This window comes from Leucopleurus acutus (genome assembly GCF_964270905.1).
Source record: "Leucopleurus acutus genome assembly, chromosome: 1".
NCBI classification, from domain to species: Eukaryota; Metazoa; Chordata; class Mammalia; order Artiodactyla; family Delphinidae; genus Leucopleurus; species Leucopleurus acutus.
This window is the reverse complement of record NC_139142.1, coordinates 187,403,442-187,422,620: the sequence shown is the minus strand read 5'-3', so window position 1 is coordinate 187,422,620 and position 19,179 is coordinate 187,403,442. Positions and strand designations below refer to the sequence as shown.

Here is a 19,179-nt window from a genome sequence, read left to right as displayed (position 1 = left end):
TTGAAATATTCATGAGCTCAGCAATTTCTCCGAAGCAAGACTTCCAGTCTATAAATTCTGGATATGACAGGTTCCAACTTCATTTACATGCTGTGTTAGAACCAATTTTTGCCCACACAAAATTTTACACAACAGGTGACCCAGAGTCACCAATTCTAAGTATTCCTTTTGCAAAATAAAATTTTTTAAAATAAATTTCAATTTTTTTTCTATCGTTGGACCTATATCATCATTTCTGAATCCAGCAACAAAGTGAAAATCACATAAAGACTCAAATGGAAGGAGTGAGTGCAATACCAATGCTCACATTCCTGCAAATTACCCATTTCTTCCTCCCCACATAGAAGGTCTACATGCTAAGAGAACCTGAGAGGATACTTTATCCCAGTCTACAAATTACTTGTTGTTTTTCTCCATCACTGATGTCTACTGACATATAGTTACGTGGCCTTTAAAAAAGGAATTAAAATATTCCTGGACAAGTCAAAGAATTTCTGCCTCACAGTAACATTCTGTGACTGTGATGCCCATTGTTTGCAATTTGGTCTGGGAAAAAAATGTCATGTCCGGCCTCACCAGATATATCCTTATGATATGAATGTGCTTTTAATGTACACAAGACAGTTATATTTATTAAGATAAACTCTATAGGATGACTTAAATTTGCAAGAAACTTCATATTTTATGGAAAAAGTTCTAGTTAAGGAATTAATGTGGCATCAGTTTATGGATCAGTTTTATCGCTACCTGACTATGTGGTCTTGGTCAAATCACTAACCATTTCTAAGCTACAATATAATGAGGCTTATATGGTTGCCAATGGCTCTTCCAATTCTAACGTGTACTGATTCTGAAAGTAAGACATTTCATTATAATTCTTCTATAATAAAATAATGCTAATTAAAGGAGTATTACAAACAAACACAACTACATGTTAATATTTACCTTACAAAAGTGTTTTGAAACTGTTTATTTCTATAGACACTGATACAGAGCGCTTCCCAGATGCTGTTGGAAAAGGTATAATAAAGGGTGAAATCAAGACACAATCCAAGAGTTATCCTGGTAAGAACAATATTTCAAGTCTGTTCTGGCTTATTTATCTTATCTAGAGTTTATTTAAGTTTATTTAAGTTTGAATCTGATTACAGTACCTATAAGCTGTTATTACATGATGCAATGTCTTCATAAATTCCCTCCTATAATTAGTGGAACTCCAACAGTTATTATCAATGGATTTACATATTGTGAATTTTAGAACTCCTTCATTTAAAAAGTGATCCTCAAAATTTCAGTGGTATAGTGAGCTTGGAATATGCTTGATGGAAGCATTTTAAGTGCTACTCACTTCCTTTTTCAGGCTAGTTGCAAAAGCAGAAAGGCTAGCTTATGAATGGGATTAAAAGAGAGATTTCATTGCTTACTAATTCCCTCTATATAATTGAAATACCAGGCACATTTTCAGTATCTCAGGTGAAGTAGAGGTGTTTAGTTTTGTTACATAGTCTGTAGTTTACACTACTGCCACTTGTCTTGGTGTTACAGTGTTTGACACACTGCTTCTTGATCTTTGGTGTGATACTAAAGGAGGCAGAGAGCTTAACAGAAAAACAAGGGAAAGAGACAGTCAGCAGGAAAAACAAGTGTCACCCAAAGGTGACTGTTTGCATGCCCAAGTCTGTGCCCCCAGAGGAGCAACATTAGAAGATTCACACTGCAGAGAAGGAGACTTCTCTACAATAGAATATATTCCAGCCAAGTCACTAAATAAATAATCAGGCAAACAGCAACAGCAAGCCTCCAAAGGGGAGAAGAACTCAGTATCCAGATTTCTTACAAGATATTGTCTAGAACGCCCAGTATAAACCCCCCAAAAATATGAGACATGCAAAGAAACAGTAAAGTGTGGATCATATACTAGGAACTTCAGGAAGAGTAGGCTTAAAAAATAATTTAAGCAGTGGGAGGGTATTGTGAGGAGGGAAATTGTGATTCTTACTAGATTTCAGATTTCTCTAGCACATACTCCCTTTTCCCTCGTCCTTAATTCTATCTGCTATCAAATGCTCTTCTTAATGCTTCCTTGCTTATATAAGCATCTTTACATGCTTCTTTCAACTGGGCCTGTCATTCTTAACCTATACCAGTTGGAGAAAAACCAGAGAGCCTCAATTATATCTACTCAATTGGCTCTTTAACACTTACTTCTGGTCTCAGCCATTACAACAAAGTAAGATCCACCTTATGGTGTCAGGTTCAGGATAGGTTTCCAACCTCTGGTGCATGCTCTTCTGTAACTAGCTTTCATTCATAAAACACTGGACACATAATTTGACCCAAGTCAGCAATCCTACTTAACCCCTCTTTCAATATGAATTTTTCTTTAAACTTTCATGTATTAAAACAAAATACATGAATGTTATTTCTCTCCTTTGACCTAGTTAGTACTTTCTAAATCCCGCCAAATGTCCAAATCACATAAAAACTCAGATGGGATGGGATGCAGTCCCAATGCTGGTACTGCCTCAGATTTACCCATTTCCCCCTCCCCAGCTACAAGGTGTACATAGTAAGAGGATCTGATAGGCAGTTTTTCTTAGACTACAGAATATCTTGTTACTCTTCTACATCTTTGATGTCTACTTGATTTACATAGCCTTAAAAATGGCATTAAACATTCTTGAGAGAGTCAAAGAATTTCTACCTGGTAGTAACTTTCCGTAATGTGGGACCATGGTTTGTCTCTTGACCGTGGGGAAAAAATGCCACGTTCCACTCATAGGTATATCCTTAACAGTATGAGTGTCCTCTTAGTGTAAACTTGGCAGTTATATCATTTACACGAACTCCCCAAGATGATTGAAGTTTGTATGGGACAGTGCATTGTGTATGAAAAGCACTGGTTAAGGAATTATGGGGCATCAGCTTGTACTCAGTTTTGCATTATCTTGGTGTGTGTTCTCAATCAAATCACAAAACATCTCTAAGCTTCAATATCATGAGGCTTATATGATTGCTAAGAGCCCTTCAAATTCTAATGTTTTATGATTGTGCAGTGCAGACATTATATTATTTCTTTTCTGTAATACAAGTACTAATTAAGTTAGTACTACACACAGACACAAAGACACACATACATGTGTGTTAATGGTTACCTTACAATGTGTTTTGAAATTTGTTTTCTATCCGTAGAGACTGATATACAACGCATGAGAGATACTGTTGGAAGAGAAAAAGCAGTTGGTGAAATCAAGACACATCATCAGAGTCACCCTGGTAAGAACAAGAATTTTCCAAGTCTAATAATTTATGGTTTATGTCTTCTCTGGGACTTAATTAACTATGAATCATTAATGATAACAGTAACTGTATGTTAGTATTAATGGGCAGTAATCTTCATGAATTTCCTCTTATAATTAGTTAAACTCTAGTATTTACTGTCAATGGAAATTTAGCTGGATATTTTTCAGTTGTAATCTCATCCATTTGGAAAGTAATCCATATAATCCAATGCTCTAATGACCTTAGAATATGCTTGGTTTAAGTATTTATAACTGTGATTCTACTCACTTTCTTGCTGGCTTAGAAAGGAATATTGCTTTGAAATTGAAAAAGCAAAAAAGCTAGTTGATGAGTGGTATAAGAAGAGGAACATAATAGTTATTTCACTGATTACCAATTTCCTCTACATAATTAAGTTGGTATGTAAATTTATATCTCTACTAGAGTGGAGTTCTCTAGCTGAGTTTCATTATTCACAGATTACTGCTTTAGTCCTGGAGTAACAGGGTTCGATACATTTCTCTTTGTTGCAAGAAATACTGTCGTTTTGAACTTTTTACAGAATTGATGCTGAAAGCTAGCATTGGAAAGTAACTGAATCCTTAGATATAAGCACCAAAATTTGTGTTTTCACTGAAATTTAAGGCAAGATTTCTGAAACTTTGCTTTTGAATGCTTTATTTTATTATATTCTCGCTTTTATTCCTGTAAAAAAAATAGTGTTGTAAATGAATCAAATAAATATTACTTGCTCCAACAGCTTTTAACTGGGGAAAAGCTGGGTGGTGTAAAAATGAAATTGTTGGAACCAAGCAGTTAAATTTGGTGTATTACGATAAGCCATTTTTCCATGTCTTTAATTTTCAGAGTATTTTCGGTTAGGTTCTTTCAATTAATTTTTGCTTCCGTGTTGCTTATTAATAGGAATCCTTGTCAGTTTTGAATAACAGCCTTAGACACAGCAGTAAAGTGCTTTCATTTACATCCATTCTATTTAAAATGTCATGCCTTTTATCAACAAAACTAAGTTAATTAATTTATACTTATTAATGGTGAGTTTATAATTAAATGCTCTAAAGAAAATTTTATATTAGCAATATAAATTCCTAAGAGAAAAGATATTAAAAGGAGAGTACAGATCAAATATAGAAATAAGATAAAATGTGGTTAGATTAAAGGTCAAAATTAAGTAAGATGGTACCTAAGAACACAGAACAAAGAAAAGGAAGAGAAAATGAAGAATTAGTTTATAGAAATTGGAGTGATAGAAAAGTAACCACTCAAATGTGGAAAGACAAACTGCAGAAACAAAGGCTAATACATGGAGTTTGGGAAGTAGAGTGCAAATAGTAATGGTGTCTATGTGATTTTTTTTTTAAATTTTACTTTATGTGAGAATTTATTTAAAAACAAAGATATGTCCACACAACATCAAACAGAGTTTTTTTACCGGCACGTTGCACCAAGTAAATTCTCAACAAACGTGATCAATTTTTCACCCTTTGACAATCAAAATAAGAGATATACCAATATAAAATAAATATCTGACTACTTAGAATACTTTTTGTAGTATGCTTTTAAAATTTTACTCTTTATGAAATATTTTAAACACCCAGAAAATATGTAACACTAACATAAAATACACAACATTCTAATGGTTCCCTATCTATGATGTTACAATCCCAATCTCTCCCTTCTCAGCTTTTATCACATGCAGTCATAAAGAATATATAATGATGCTCTATACAAATATATTGCAAAATATTTTATTGTGCCCTCTTTATTTCTTACTATTCTTCATTATGGAATTTCCCACCTTGTCTTCCTCCCTACTACCCACATTACTGCAGGTCAGTCAAATTTATAAAAAATGTGTGTGCACGCACACACACATACACACTCCTTTTTAGTAGAAATTCCCAAGTTAACTGCTTTTACTTCCTTTTTGGTCTCTAGAGTATATTTTTATGCCATCTCAGCAATACTTTTTAAAGTACATTTTTTAATCTAGCGTTTTAGTTCTTGGAATTAGGTCATTTGGGATAGCTAGTGTCCTATACTACTGCATTCAAAATTACATTTAAATTGGAATACCAAGCTGTACCAAAATATTTTCATACAAACAATCTAGGCTTGATGCTTTCATGAAAATAAAATCAAGAATAAACATAAACATGACAGTATGACCCCATTACCCTAACATGCCTTAAGGCTTTTATTTTTAGTAATTTGAATATCCTCCCCAGAGTTTACTCTTGACAAATATGAATGGCTAGCTTAGAGTCATGGATTCTGGAGTAAATTGTGTCAACAATATTTTATTTTCTCAGTAACAGCCTCTCAGGCTGTGGCTTCAGTTTAATCTCTAGCCACTGATAAAATAAGATGAGGTTTATAATCTTTGTTTAAATGGGAGTGTTCTACAATAGCACATATTACTTTTATAATAAGTAGGATATATGAAAAATAAATCTTATGAACATTGATTGAATGGGGTGAGGGGAAGCCAGTGTTTCATGCATAGAGCTCTGATCTCCAAAACTATTCTTATAAATGCATCCTTCTAAATATAGTGTACAGATCAAATAAAGAAGTGAATATTCTGCTTTAAAGTAAAACAGGGTTGGGATACAGGTTGAAATTAAGGAAGATGCTAAGAATGGAAACTGTCCATCAGAGAAAAGCCATGTGTGCCACCCTCCGTATCCGTTTAAAAAAAAAAAAAAAAGTGAGGGTTTTGCTGCTAATTAATTTACCCACGAAGAGTAGGAAGAGCTCTTGTACATGTGCATTTGCAAATACTAAAAATGTTACTCCATCAAAATGCTATAAAAGAAGAACCTTTCTTTACAAAAGAATCTTTCTCAACCAGAAGGAAAAAAGCTCTCTAAATGACTTTGAAAGAATTGGACAAATCAGGGAACTAAAGACAATGAGTGAAATTCCCTCTGGAATATTTGGCAAGAGAAAAGGAATTTTACAGTGGTGACATCAACAAGATAGAACAGGAGTTTTCTACCATCTTCCACCCAAAGAAAATCAACTTGACAGTCACCCACAGACAAGAGAGCATTTGTGGAAGTCCAGGAGTTAAAGCAGAAAAGTTTCAGCACACTGTTGGAATAAAAAAAAAAATCCAAAGTTGGAGGCATTGAAGAGGGTAAGAACAGTTTACCTGCATCACTCCTCCCCCAGGACAGCAAACCTCGGTGCCAAAAGAGCCCTTCTCCTCCCATGATTTATCCCATGGGGCAAAGTGAGAACATGAGTGACTGCCCAGCTTCTCTAGCTGTACAGGACACTGTCAAGAGACCCATTTCTCTCTTGTCCCATCCAGAGAACTGTGTCATGAGCTGCATGACTAGGAGTGGTGAGTGGCTGAGAGAACAGCAGCCAGGGCTCAGAATAGAATATATGAAAGAGATGTGGTTACTGCTAACCATGTCAAGGACTCCATTGGGAGTCCCACACATCAGCTGCTGAGAACACCTCACCTGTGAACCCCCTAAAACTGGCCCATACACATTTCCAACACTCCATGCACCTCACCCACAAACCCTCACCCTGTGATTGGCTCCCTGTGTGTGTTCCCGAAGGCAGCAAAAATGAGCTTTCACAGACAGCTAGTGAGCACCCACAGAAAGCAAGCCCAAATCTGAAGGCCTTGGAGAAACCACAAAATGGAACATACAACACTGCCAGAGGGAAGGCAAAATGGAAGCTGGCAGCAACCAGTCTGGCATTACAGGATAGGAAGAAGGCATACAAGCTTAGGAATTCTGCCACAAAAGATAGCAAGAAATGTAGAGTAGATGTAATCATAGGAAAGGTCTAAGAAAGCCTCAGAATCCTCAGCAGGGCTGATAGAAAGGATTTATTTCTGAAAAGCCATCAGTAAAGCAAGGAGGAGGTGACTGCTTCTTCAAATTCAATGACAGCAGTACAAACATCAAGGAACATGAAAAATCAAGGAAACATGATGATGCCATGAACGAGATACAATAATTTTCCAATAACCCAAGAGAAAAGGAGGTTTGCAATCTAACTGATAAAGAATTCAAAATAGCTGTTTTAGGGAAGCTTAGGGAGCTACAGGAAAACACAGAAAGACAGGTCAACAAAAGCAGGAAAACAATGCATAAATAAAATGAGAAGTTTAGCAGAGAGTAGAAATCATTAAAATCGAATCAAATTCTGGGGCTGAAGAATACAGTGAATGAAATGTAAAATGCAATAGAGAATTTTTTTTTTTTTTTTTTTTTTTTTTTGCGGTACACGGGCCTCTCGCTGTTATGGCCTCTCCCGTTGTGGAGCACAGGCTCTGGACGCGCAGGCTCAGCGGCCATGGCTCACAGGCCCAGCCGCTCCGCGGCATGTGGGATCTTCCCGGACCGGGGCACGAACCCATGTGCCCTGCATCAGCAGGCGGACTCTCAACCACTGTGCCACCAGGGAAGCCCTGCAATAGAGAATATTAACATCATAATGGATCAAGCAGAAGAGAGAATGTGTGAAGCAGAAGGCAGTACCTTTGGAATTATACAAAGAAGAGTAAAGAAAAAAATTTTTTAAAGAATGAAGTAAAACCGTGAACTATAAGACAATAAGCTAAATAATATATAAATGATTGGAGTCCCAGAAGGAGAAGATAAGGAGAAGGCAGCAGAACACTTATCTAAAGAAGTAATGGCTGAGAACTTCCCAAATCTAGGGAGGGATTTGAATGTCCAAGGTCATGAAGCTAATAAATCACCCCCAAATTTCAATTCACAACAATATCTGCCATGAAATATTATAATAAAACTGTCTAAAATCAAAACCAAAGATAGAATTTTTAAAGTAGCAAGAGGAAAATATTTCTCTCATACAAGTGAATCCTTATCAAGCTATTAGAAGCTTTTTCTGCAAAAACACTGCAGGCCAGGAGAGAGTAGGATGATATATTCAAAGTGTTGAAAGAAAAAAAAAGCTGCCTAAAAAGAATACTTTACCAGACAAAGCTTTCTTGTAGAAATGAAGGTGAGATAAGGCTCACAAACAAAGGAGAGCTGGGTGAATTCATCACCGTTAGAACTGCTTTATAAGAAATATTGAAAGGAGGTTTTCAAGCTGAGATGAAAGCACACTAATTGATGATATGAAAATATACAGCACCATAGTAAAGCAAGTATATAGTCAAATTTCAAACACTCTGGTGCTGTAACGCGGTGGCGTGTTAACTCTGTCATAAAGGTGAAAGGACAAAAACATTAAAAACAACTACAGCTACGGTAGTGGATACACAATATAAACGAAAGGTAAATTATGACATAAAAGGTGAGGAGTGATGGCACCAAGATGGTAACATAGGTCATTCCTGATGTCACTTCTCCTCACAAGAAGAATTACTAAAAACTGTTCATGGACCAGACACCACTGAAAAAATCCTAGAACATGGGAGTGAGGCTGTAGCACACGCCCTGCACAACAGAGACCAAGACACACCACATTAGATGGATAAGAGGAGCGGCTACACACTGACCATATTGCCCTTCCCCCAGGCTGGTGCAGCACAACACCAAGAAGTCTCCCCTCAGCCCTCAGTTCCTCCAGTTTGAAAGAAGAGCCCAGCGTGGATTTCCAGCTCTACCAGCATTGTGGGTCACTTCTTGAGAGCCCTCACTTCTTACCACAGGGATCTCGGGGTAATCTGCTGGGCTTGACTACTGGGAATCTGATTGTGACAGAGAAGGGGGAGGGGCTTGCAACAACCAGCACTGGGATCTTGGCAGACCAAGTTCTTACCTGCAGTACCCAAGTAGTAGTCCTGACCAGCAGCTTTGCTCACCTGGAGAAACAAGAGGGAGGGTGGCACAGTCTCACCAGGTGACACACTGAGATGCAGGTCTGTATGGTTTGGTTCCTCAAATGAAGAGCCTTGACAGCTCTGGAGCCCTGTCTACCCCCTCCAAGCAGGGGAGCTGAGCCCTAGCTTGATATACTGCTGAGTAGCTCCTTGCCCCACCTTACCAGGCAGATGAGTCAGAACACCTGGAAACTATGGAGCACTTCTTGAGTGAAGAGTATGGCAGGCAAAGCTGATTGTCCATAGAGCAAGTCCAGTGGCACCATTTAACCAGGGAACTTGGGGAGCAGGTCAGCTTGAGTCAAGACTTCAAAGAGCCTTGGAGGGATTGAAGTCAGTTTCCCTGCTTGGCACAGGCAGGGAGCTAATTAATAGCCCCCACCAACTGTTGGACAAAGCTCCTGGCCCCTCTTGACCGGAAAGCCTGATCAGGAAGACCAGGGGGCCTGCTTGCAGGTGGCCTTCCCATTCTGCCCAGGCAGGGGAGCTCAATTTTGCCTCACTCCTGAGTGTAGCTCCTGGCCCTTCCTGGCCAGAAAGCCTGGCCAGAACACTTGGAGGATTTGTATCCAAGCAACACTTGAGCAGAGAGTACAGCAGGCAAAGCTGATCTTCAGCAGAGCAAAGCCAGTGGCACCATTCAGCCATGAAATCTGGGGCTCGTATTGCTTGAGTCAAGACCGTAAAAAAAGAGCCTTGCCAAATGATGCGACTGACAAGGGCTTAATTTCCAAAGTATACAAACAGCTCATATATCTCAATATCAAAAAAACAAGCAACCCCATCAGAAAATGGGCAGAAGACCTAAATAGACATTTCTCCAAAGAAAACATAAAGATGGCCAACAGGCATAAGAAAAGATGCTCAACATCACTAATTATTAGAGTAATGCAAATCAAAACTACCATGAGGTATCACCTCACATCATTCAGAATGGCCATCATTAAAAAGTCCATAAATGACAAATGCTGAAGAGGATGTGGAGAAAAGGGAACCCTCCTACACCATTGGTGGGAACGTGAATTGGTGCCACCACTATGAAAAACAGTATGGAAGTTCCTCAAGAAAACTAAAAATAGAGTTAGCATATGATCCAGCAATCCCACTCCTGGGCATATATTTGGACAAAACTGTAATTCAAAAAGATACATGCACCCCTACGTTCATAGCAGCACTATTCACAATAGCCAAGACATGGAAACAAACTAAATGTACATCAACAGATGAATAGATAAAGAAGATGTGGTACATATATAAAATGCAATACTACTCAGCCATAAAAAAGAATGAAATAACGCCATTTGCAGCAACATGGATGGACTTAGAGATTATCATGCTAAGTGAAGTAAGTCAGAAAGAGAAAGACAAATACTATGTGATACCACTTATATGTGGAATCTAAAATATGGCATAAATGAACCTATCTATGAAACAGAAACAGACTCACAGACATAGAGAACAGACTTGTGGTTGCCTAGGGGGAGGGGGTTGGGGAGGGATGGATTGGGAATTTGGGATTAGCAGATGCAAACTATTATATATAGAATGCATAAACAACAAGGTCCTATTGTAAATCACAGGGAAAGTGTATTCAATATCCTGTGATAAACCATAATGGAAAAGAATATAAAAAATATATACATATATATAACTGAATCACTTTGCTGTGCAGCAGAAATTAACACAACATTGTAAATCAACTTCAATAAGAAAAAAATATGATCATGTCATCTACAGAGAATATCTTACAAATGGGGAAAAGATAGTCTCTTTAATAAATGGTTTTGGAAAATTGGATATCCATATGCAAGAATGAAATTGGACCTGTATCTTATATTGTTTACAATGTTTCACTCAAAATGGATTAAATATTTAAATGTGAGCTCTAAAACCTCAATACTCGTACAGTAAAACATAGTGAAAAAGCTCCTTGACATTGGTCTTGGCAATGACATTTCAGACATTGCACTAAAAAGCACAAGCAACAAAACCAAAAGTCAACAGCTTGGACAACATCAAATTAAAAATCTTTTACACAGCAAAAGGAACCATCGAAAATCACAAGGCAACCTAAGGAATGGGAGAAAAGATTTGCAAACCATCTATCTGATAAGGGGTTAATATCCAAAGTATATAAGGACTTATACAACTCAATATTAGAACAAACAAACAATGTGACTATAAATGGGAAGGGGCCTGAATAGACATTTTCCCAAAGAAGATATATGAATGGCTAACACATGAAAAGGTGCTCAACTAATCAAGAAAATGCAAATCAAAGCCACAGTGAGATATCATCTCACACCTGTTAAAATTACTATTATCAAAAAGATAAAAGTTGGTGAGGATGTGGGGAAGAGGGAACCTTTGTGCAGTGTTGGTGAGATTTTAAGTTGATACAGCCACTATGGAAAACAGTATAGATGTTCCTCCAAAAAATAAAAATAGATCTATCATATGATCCAGCAATTTCACTTCTGAGTACATATCTGAAGAAGTCAAGTCACTATTTAAGAAGAGATATCTGCACTCCCATATTCCCTGCAGCATTATTCACAATAGCCAAGTCTTAGAAACAACCTAAGTGTCTGAAGACAGATGAAGAGATAAAGACAGATAATCGATCGAATGTCATTCAGCTATATAAAAAAAGGAAATCCTGCCATTTGGGACAGTGTGGAACTTGAGGTCATTATATAAGTGAAATAAGTGAGACGGAAAGCATTTGTATGATATCATTCATATGTGGAATCTAAAAAAGTTGAACTCAGAAACAGAGAGTAGAATAGTGGTTACCAAGGGCTGTGGGGTGGAGGATATGGGAAGATGTTGGTTAAAGGGTACAGACTTCTAGGGAGAAGAAGAATAAGTCCTGGGATCTAATATACAGTGTGATGACAATAGTTAAAAGTTGCTAGGAGAGTACATCTTCAGTGTTCTTACTACAAAATTTAAAAAGGTAATTATGTGTGGTGATGGAGGTTTTAACTAATTCTATTGTGGTAATCCTTTCATGTATCAAATAATCACATTGTACACCTTAAACTTATGCAATGTTTTATGTTAATTATGTCTCAGTAAATCTGAGGAAAAATGAAAATGTAGTATAGACATAGAATATTATTCAGTCTTAAAAGATAAAGATGTCCTTCCATACACAACAACAAGGATGAACCTGAAAGGTATTAATGCTAAATGAAATAAACCAGTCACAGAAGGACAAATAATGCATAATTTCACTTATATGAGATGTAAAATAGTCAAACTCACAGAAACAGAGAATAAAATGGTAGTTTCCAGGGGCTGGGGGTAGGGGGAAATGGGTAGTAGTTAAATGGGTGTAAAGTCTCATTTATACTACATGAGTGAGTTCTAGAGACCTTCTGAACAACATTATGTCTATAGTTAACAATACAGTCTTGTGCATGTAAAAATTGTTAGAGGGAGTGCTTCATGCTAAGTGTTCTTACCACATACACATAAAAAAGCAAGGAGACGAGTAGTCTTTTAGAGGCGATGGATATTTTTATTACCTTATCGTGATGGCATCACAGGTGTATGCATATTTTCAAATTCATCAAAATGTATAAATATGTGCAATTTTTGTATACTAAGTATACCTCAGTGAAGTTGGGGGGGAAAAGACGCTACCCAAGGAACACAGAATAAAGAGAAGGAAGAAAAAAGGATGAAATAGTTTATAGAAACTGGAGTAACAGTAATAGATGAGTGGCCAAACTGTGGGAAGGAAACATTACAAATGCATAAAGATAATACATGGAGTTTGAGGAGTAGTGTGTAAATATTCAGACTTCATATAATTTTTGTTTTTAAACTTTAGGTATGAGTTTATTTAAAAACAAAAATGCATTCTCATATCAAGAAGATTTCTACACCAGGCACATTGCACCAAGTAAATATAAAACAAAAGTGATGAATTTATCACCCTTTGATGATGAAGGTAAAAAATTATATATAAAGATATAAAATACTATATAATTACTTAGAATGGTTCTTGTGGTATGGTTTTTCATTTTACTCTTTTTTGCATCTTTTTATTCAGAAACATCTTAGATAAATCCTTGCAAGCCTGAAAATGAAACAACTTTAATTTATCCTTTTTACTAGCAGAATTGTTTATTTGATCATTCTTCTATTAAAGGTCATTGACTTTTTAAGTTTTTTCACTACTAAATGTGTCCATGAGTATATATTCTTACATTTGATGTTTTTATCTCTTTGGGGTAGTGTCGCAGGATTGGTAGTGTTAAAGTGTATATTAATTTTTAATATTAAAAGATACTGTGAGACTGTTTTCCTAAAAGGGTGTTAACATTTTTACCAGCAATTTGGGAAAAATATACTTTTCTCTACATAACGGTCAGCCATACAGATGGGTGGGGGTTTTTTTCATTTATGCCCATCTTAGAGTTATTAAATCATATCTCAACCTTTTTAAAATTTTTTCCACATTTGTTAGTGTTATTTTACTAAATAATTACCCAAAAACTATTTAGCTTAAAGCATAACTATTCATACAGTTCACGATTTGGGAGTTAGCAATGTAGACTGCTGTGAGCTGGGCTAACTTACACATCTTTGGTCAGCTTGTGGTCAGTGGCTTCACTCACTTGTCTAGCAGTTGGCTCACTGTTATTTGGGACAATACAGGTATATAGTTGGTGTTCATCAGGAGATAGAGACCACACTAACTGTTTGAAAAGAGAGCAAGAATAAAAAGCTAGTTAACTAAGTATAAAATTGTTAGCCAAGTAGCTGAAAGTGTAAAAAGAATTCTAAAGTAACATGGAGAAAGCAGTTTCAGGAGAAGTTTCCACCATTAGGGCTAAAGGAGACCTCTGAGTGTAGAGGATGTTACTTGGCTGATTTTTCAGGAAGAGTCTTAGATGTACTTCTGAAGAGGAGGCACTGCTAGTGTCTCGGGTGAGAATTTAATAAAACTTAATAATAAATTTAAAATTTTAATAATTTTTAATAATTTTAAATAATTTTAAATAATAAATTAAAAAATTTAATAAAACTTGTTCTGCATATGTTGGAAAGAATGCAAACCATTTGTGTCATGGAAAGAACTTCTGCTCCTGGGAAAAAGAAACATTGCTGGCATGATGTTCACCAGAACTGAAAAGGGACATGAGCTCTCAGGAAGCCCATTGGTAACCAAGTGGGAGAAACAAATCCCTTGTTTCTTTTCCAAACTTTCAATCTACGTCTAGCTTGCCCTATTTGCACAGCCTAACTTGGAGCTACCTGGCAAAGCAAAAATGTAGTCCTTAGAATCCCAGATCCAGTACCACAAAGCAGAATGTAGAAGAGTGGTTTGGGAGATAAGAGAAAATAAGCTTTTCAGGTGTCACAGGAGGTGACCTGGCTACATGTCTCTCATCTTCCAGCTGGTTGGCTTAGGGGTCTTTACATTGTAACCTCAGGTTCTTAGCACAGCATGTGGGGCAAACCTTAATGAACAAGCAATTTTGACATCTCTGCTTGCATTTGTTTGCTTTTCTTGCATTCACTAAAGTCATATACTAAGATCAGAGTTGTGTGAGAGGACATGAGTACAGGTAGTCAAGGATATGTTGAGGCTGTTATCGAATCCAGTGCACCAGTGCTCCCTCTGTTTGCAAATATCCGTGATCCCTACCCCCTGCATGCAAAACACACATGCTCTTCCAAGAGCTACACAGATTCTCATTAAAATTTGGCATCAGTGCCAAAGACCACAGTCTTGTGATCTGTAATCATTTTCAGGGACAGTTCCTGTGATGTGACTTACCACAAAACACACACACACACACACACGCACACACACACACGCACACCCACACACAATATAGTAGCACAGACAAGGATAGACTCCACGGTAGGCACTCCCCTACAAAAAGGTGGGAAAAAAAAGCAGAGGCATATAGCAGTCAATGATCCATAAATTTAGGTCATCTTTTCCATCATTTGATTATATGTTAATTATAATTTTCTCAGTAAAACTATGCATTCAAAAACCAGGATGTTGGGAGATCCCAGGAGGGAATGCAGACTAGGACATACAGAACTGACTTCACTGCAGATTTATGACAGGTGACATCATCATCATGATGGCATAAGATACCCCTCCTAAACTCTCCTCAACAACAAAAATTTGACATCCATCCATGAACAAAAGTGGCTTTGTGAGAGTTTGGGATCCAGCATCATACGCCAAAGGATCCAGAGTTTCATCCACCTGTGCATCAAATAATAGGAAGATAGACCTCCATCCTGACTGTGCGCTCTTCAGTAGCTTATGAACTGGTTCCAGCCCCTCTTGGCCATGGTCCAGAAGCATCTGGATAACCTCGACTTGGGCAGTCACCACAGACAAGAGAGCTTTTATGGAAGTCTGGGTTTCTAGAGGAGAAGTTCCAGCACTCCAGTGGAGTGAAAAATAAGAATTTGGACACATTAGAGTGGATAAGAGGAACAGTTTGACTTTGCCCACCTTCCCCAAGGTGACACAGCTAGGGCCAAGCAAGGCCATCCTCTGAGGGGGGTGAGAGGTGGGGTGGGAGGAAGAGCAGGTGAATGAACACCAGGCTTCCCCAGCTGTCCAGGACACTGCCAAAGAGACTCATTTCTCTCCTGCAGCATCCAGAATACTAAATTTGGGGTGAGAAGAGTTCAAGAGAGAGGCACGTAACATTTTGGAGGAGCATTAAAGGGATTCAGTTCCTGCTGACTATGCTGTGAACTCCATCAGAAAGCCCACCCATGAACTTCTGGGAAAGCCTCACCTGCGGATACCCCCGGCTAGCATGTGGCACCCCAAGCGACAGGCATGCCTCACCCACTTTCCCTCACACTGCAGCCAGCTCCCTGTGGATGCTCCTGAGGGTGGCGGCAGAGCAAGCTTTGTTGGACATCTAGGGAGCACTTGGAGAAAGCAGGCGGGAGTCTGTGGACCAGAGAGAAACCAGAAACTTGAGCTGTAGCACCACTTTAGGGAAACAAAAGGGTGGCAGTCAGGATTGGGGCTGATGCGTTGCAGAATCCAAAGATATACAAGCTTAAGAATTCTGCCACAAGAGGGAGCAAGAAGTGTGAGTAGTTGTATCCACTCAAGGTCTGAGAAAGCCTCAGAGTCTGTAACAGTGCTGATGGAAGGTTTCTTCCCTGAAGGCAGTAGTAAGGACTGAAGGAAGTGACTGCTACTTCAACTGTGAAGACAGCACACAACACCCCAAGCAACACGAAAAATCAAGGCAACATGATACTACCAAAGGATCACAATAATCTTCCAGAAACCAACCCCAAAGACATGGGGGTCTGCAACTTACCCAATAAAGAATTCAAAATAGCTGTTTTATTTTGTATGTGTTAATAATTATATATGATATTATTAATCTACAAAATATGTAATATTCATATATGTGTATACATATATACACACAATGGAATACTGTTCATTCCAGTGAATGTATATCTTTATTTAGATTTCTTTAATTTCCCTGAGCAATGTCTTGTAACTTGTGATAAAAGCTGTGCCCCTCTGTTAAATTTATTACTATTTTATTATTTCTGATGCTTTTGCAAATAAAATTGTTTCCCTAATATCGTTTTTGGATTATTCAATGCTCTTATATAGAAATAAAATTGAGTTTTATTTTATATGTCCAGCAATACATTTTTATGCAGTAGTCTTTTTTAGTCAGTTAATTGAAGAAAAGAAAAATGTATATTGTCATTTATATTTACCTATATAATTACCTTTAAGGTGCTTTTTTATTTCTTCATGTGGATTTGAGTTACCATCTGGGTGTCATTTTGTTTCAGCCTGAGGTTTTCCCTTTAGCATTTCTTTTAAGACATGGCTGGTAGTATAAGATCAATATCTCTTAATTTTTGTTTTAATTTAGGAATATCTTTGTTTCATCTTTATTTTTGAATGATAGTTTCTCTGGGTATAAAATTCTTGGTTGTGAATTTTTGCTTTCAGCACTTTGAAAACAGAATCCCCCTGCCTTCTCTCCTCTAGTCCTCATACTCCCCCAGCCCTAGGCAACCACTAATCTAATTTCTGTCTCTATAAAATTTGCCTATACTGGACATTTCATAGAAATGGAATCTTATGAGTTCTCTTGTGATTTGCTTCTTTTACTTAGCTCTGATCTCCAAACTAGTCTTCTAAATATACATCTTTATTATTTTAATTAAATTAATGATCTCAAAAACTTAATGTTCATTATTTTAATTTATTTAATTTTATTTTTATTGGCAACTAACTTAATGTGTGAGTATTAAAAATAAAAAGTTATAAGTGTGACCCATCTTACAGCTAACTTATTTTCTAAATATTTCTGGAAGAACCTTATGAGTACTTTTCACCCCATGTGACTGAACGTCCAAAAGTACTTCATAGAGCATCTAGGGCTGGGTCAAGTGTTTATAAAACCTTCCACTTTCCTTCATTGAATAAAGAACATTCAGGTAATTTGTAATATTTTTAGTGTACAATGTGATGTTTTCAATGAATAAAGATTTAATTATATGGAAGTTACCAGATTGTACTAGCCTTAGTTATATAACCAGTTTAGCAAAACATAAGTGAAAGTAAATTCTGAATTAAGCTTATCTAACATACATGCATGCTTAGTGGATGAGTGGTGTCTCTGGCATGGCTCTTCCTTCCCCACCACCACTAAACTGGAACTCGAGTTTTTTCTCAACATTCCTTTCTTACACACTATTATAGATCCTGAGATAAACCCATCTTATAATCCTCTTCCTTATATTTATATATACCTCTTTTGTCCAATCCCAGGCAAGGTCAATAGAAAGAGTCAACATGAGGGTAAGTATGAAGGAAAATAAACGTTATGTTCATTTTCTTCCTTTCCTTTCATTATCATCTCCCAACCATCTAATCCACTAATATTTAAGAACTAATTTACAGACCCTATTTCTTATCCATTGCTCCAGTGGTGTTATATAATCATGCTTTATTTCTCAGCAAGATACATGTTGTGGAAATTAAACACATTAATGTAATTTTATCTACTAACTTTGAGAAACTACCATCTAAATATTGCACATTCTGCATTTTATTTTAATGTATTTTTCTCTAAGTGAGCATACTGAAACTGTTTTCATTATTACATACTTTTATTTTTAACAGTGCTCAAAATATGTATCTTTAAAATAGCATTTCTATAGCATTTCTCCCTCCATTTTAGCACTAGATTTTTCACTGTAGGAATACAGACTTCTTTTTTTGTTAAATAAAGATATGCTTTATTTAAGATAAAGATACGTAGAGATAAAAACTTTACTTGAGAATTTATTGATTTGATTGCTTAAGTATTTTTTTATTGACATACTATTTAAAAAGCTCTTTCTCTAACATTTTTATATAGTTTTTTAGTTATTTCGTTTTCTTGATTTGCACACTTATTGTTTATGTTTATAAATATCAAATACCCGGCAAGGAAAAATCAAAGAGAAAATATTTGTGTTAGTAAAGCTGCTTTATTTAAATTATTAAAATATAATTACAGAAGCTGTACTTTAGAAGTGGATTAATGAGATTTATTTTAACTTTTTAAAAGTTTAAATGAGGTTATTTCTAGAATAATTTAGTGACACTATTATTTTTTAGGGCATCGAAAAAATTTGACCTTAAACAAAAAGAAAGGTGAACTTGATACTCTGCCTGCTCTGATCGCTACAGCTAGAAAACCTATCTATAAAGGTAAAATAATCCATGCTATACAAAGATATATGAAATAAAACCTTATACTGTGTTTCCAATGACTCCATTTACCAATCACCTCAAACCTACGGGCCCTCTCCTCCCAACAACCTATTAGGAGCAAAGCCAAGTATATTTTTCCAAACATTTTTTCATATACACACAGACACACACACAGAGAACATATATGTTCTGTACAGTATGAGGATCATATGCATTGATTGTCCTCACCTCTGATCCAAGTAAATTTTTTCTTAACATCTTTATTGGAGTATAATTGCTTTACAATGTTGTGTTAGTTTCTGCT

The 19,179-nt window shown here is 36.7% G+C and overlaps 1 protein-coding gene across 18 annotated transcripts in view; it reads left to right on the top strand.

Annotated features, from left to right (window-relative positions):
- The window catches only part of CCDC7 (coiled-coil domain containing 7), a 288,810-nt gene that overhangs the window by 241,545 nt on the left and 28,086 nt on the right, over window positions 1-19,179 (top strand). For 15 of the 18 annotated variants that reach the window (XM_082854543.1, XM_082854542.1, XM_082854544.1 and 12 more), the window contains 5 exons: window positions 982-1,065; window positions 3,193-3,276; window positions 12,969-13,088; window positions 17,946-17,975; window positions 18,780-18,872. In XM_082854543.1, coding sequence (XP_082710669.1) covers window positions 982-1,065; window positions 3,193-3,276; window positions 12,969-13,088; window positions 17,946-17,975; window positions 18,780-18,872 — 411 coding nt within the window. The remainder of the gene's footprint in view (window positions 1-981; window positions 1,066-3,192; window positions 3,277-12,968; window positions 13,089-17,945; window positions 17,976-18,779; window positions 18,873-19,179) is intronic. The other 3 variants (XM_082854536.1, XM_082854546.1, XM_082854538.1) reach the window with 3 other exon arrangements.